The 839-nt window shown below is 39.0% G+C and overlaps 1 protein-coding gene across 1 annotated transcript in view; it reads left to right on the top strand.

The window, feature by feature from the left end:
* LOC119594514 (alcohol dehydrogenase class-3-like) overlaps positions 1-839 on the top strand; it is an 11972-nt gene that overhangs the window by 10027 nt on the left and 1106 nt on the right. The window contains exons 6-7 of the mRNA XM_037943544.1: positions 200-329; positions 554-817. Of these exons, the coding sequence (XP_037799472.1) occupies positions 200-329; positions 554-817 (394 nt within the window). The remainder of the gene's footprint in view (positions 1-199; positions 330-553; positions 818-839) is intronic.

Here is an 839-nt window from a genome sequence, read left to right as displayed (position 1 = left end):
TGTAGGGAAAAAACAGAGAAATGGTAAAAGCATATGTTAGGGAATTCTTTATACTTGGATATTGCTTCAAGATTTACTTCAGTATAGAGAACAGATGATGTATTGGTGTCTGTCTTTGAATGTCTGATATTTGATTGTTGCTTCATGTTTATCAAAGAGAAATAAAAGTATTGACTTCATACATGTTCAACTTGTGCAGGTTGAAGATGGTAGCAATGTTGCAGTCTTTGGACTTGGTGCTGTGGGTCTGGCAGTGGCAATGGGTTGCAAGGAGCGTGGTGCCAAGAAAATCATTGGTGTGGACATCAACGAAGACAAGTTTGAGATAGGTTAGTAGGAATAAGGAAATATTAGCAGTTAGTAAATGAAATTGTATTTTGAAAGAATCCAGTTTTTTAATTAGAAATCAGGATATGAAATTGTATTGTATAAAGGAATAAGATTTTCTTTCATGTTAGATTTAAAGAAGTGAAATGTTACTTTTTGGGGAATATATATATATTTTTTTCTGTAGGTTAAGAATTGTTCTTGATTTTATTTTATTGTTCCACAGCCAAACAGTTTGGATGCAATGAATTCTTGAATCCACTGAAGGTGGATGACACGGTAGCATCCCTCGTGGAAATGACTGACGGAGGCTGTGACTACACCTTTGAATGCATTGGCAATGTCAAGACAATGCGTCAGGCACTAGAGGCATGCCACAAGGGCTGGGGACAGAGCGTCATCATTGGTGTAGCTGCAGCTGGCCAAGAAATTTCAACTCGACCATTCCAGCTGGTCACTGGGCGAGTGTGGAAGGGCTCGGCGTTCGGAGGTAAGTGTCAGACTCTAGGTAT

This window comes from Penaeus monodon, chromosome 34 (assembly GCF_015228065.2).
Source record: "Penaeus monodon isolate SGIC_2016 chromosome 34, NSTDA_Pmon_1, whole genome shotgun sequence".
NCBI classification, from domain to species: Eukaryota; Metazoa; Arthropoda; class Malacostraca; order Decapoda; family Penaeidae; genus Penaeus; species Penaeus monodon.
The sequence above is the reverse complement of the archived record's forward strand: the minus strand, read 5'-3'. Positions and strand labels throughout refer to the sequence as shown.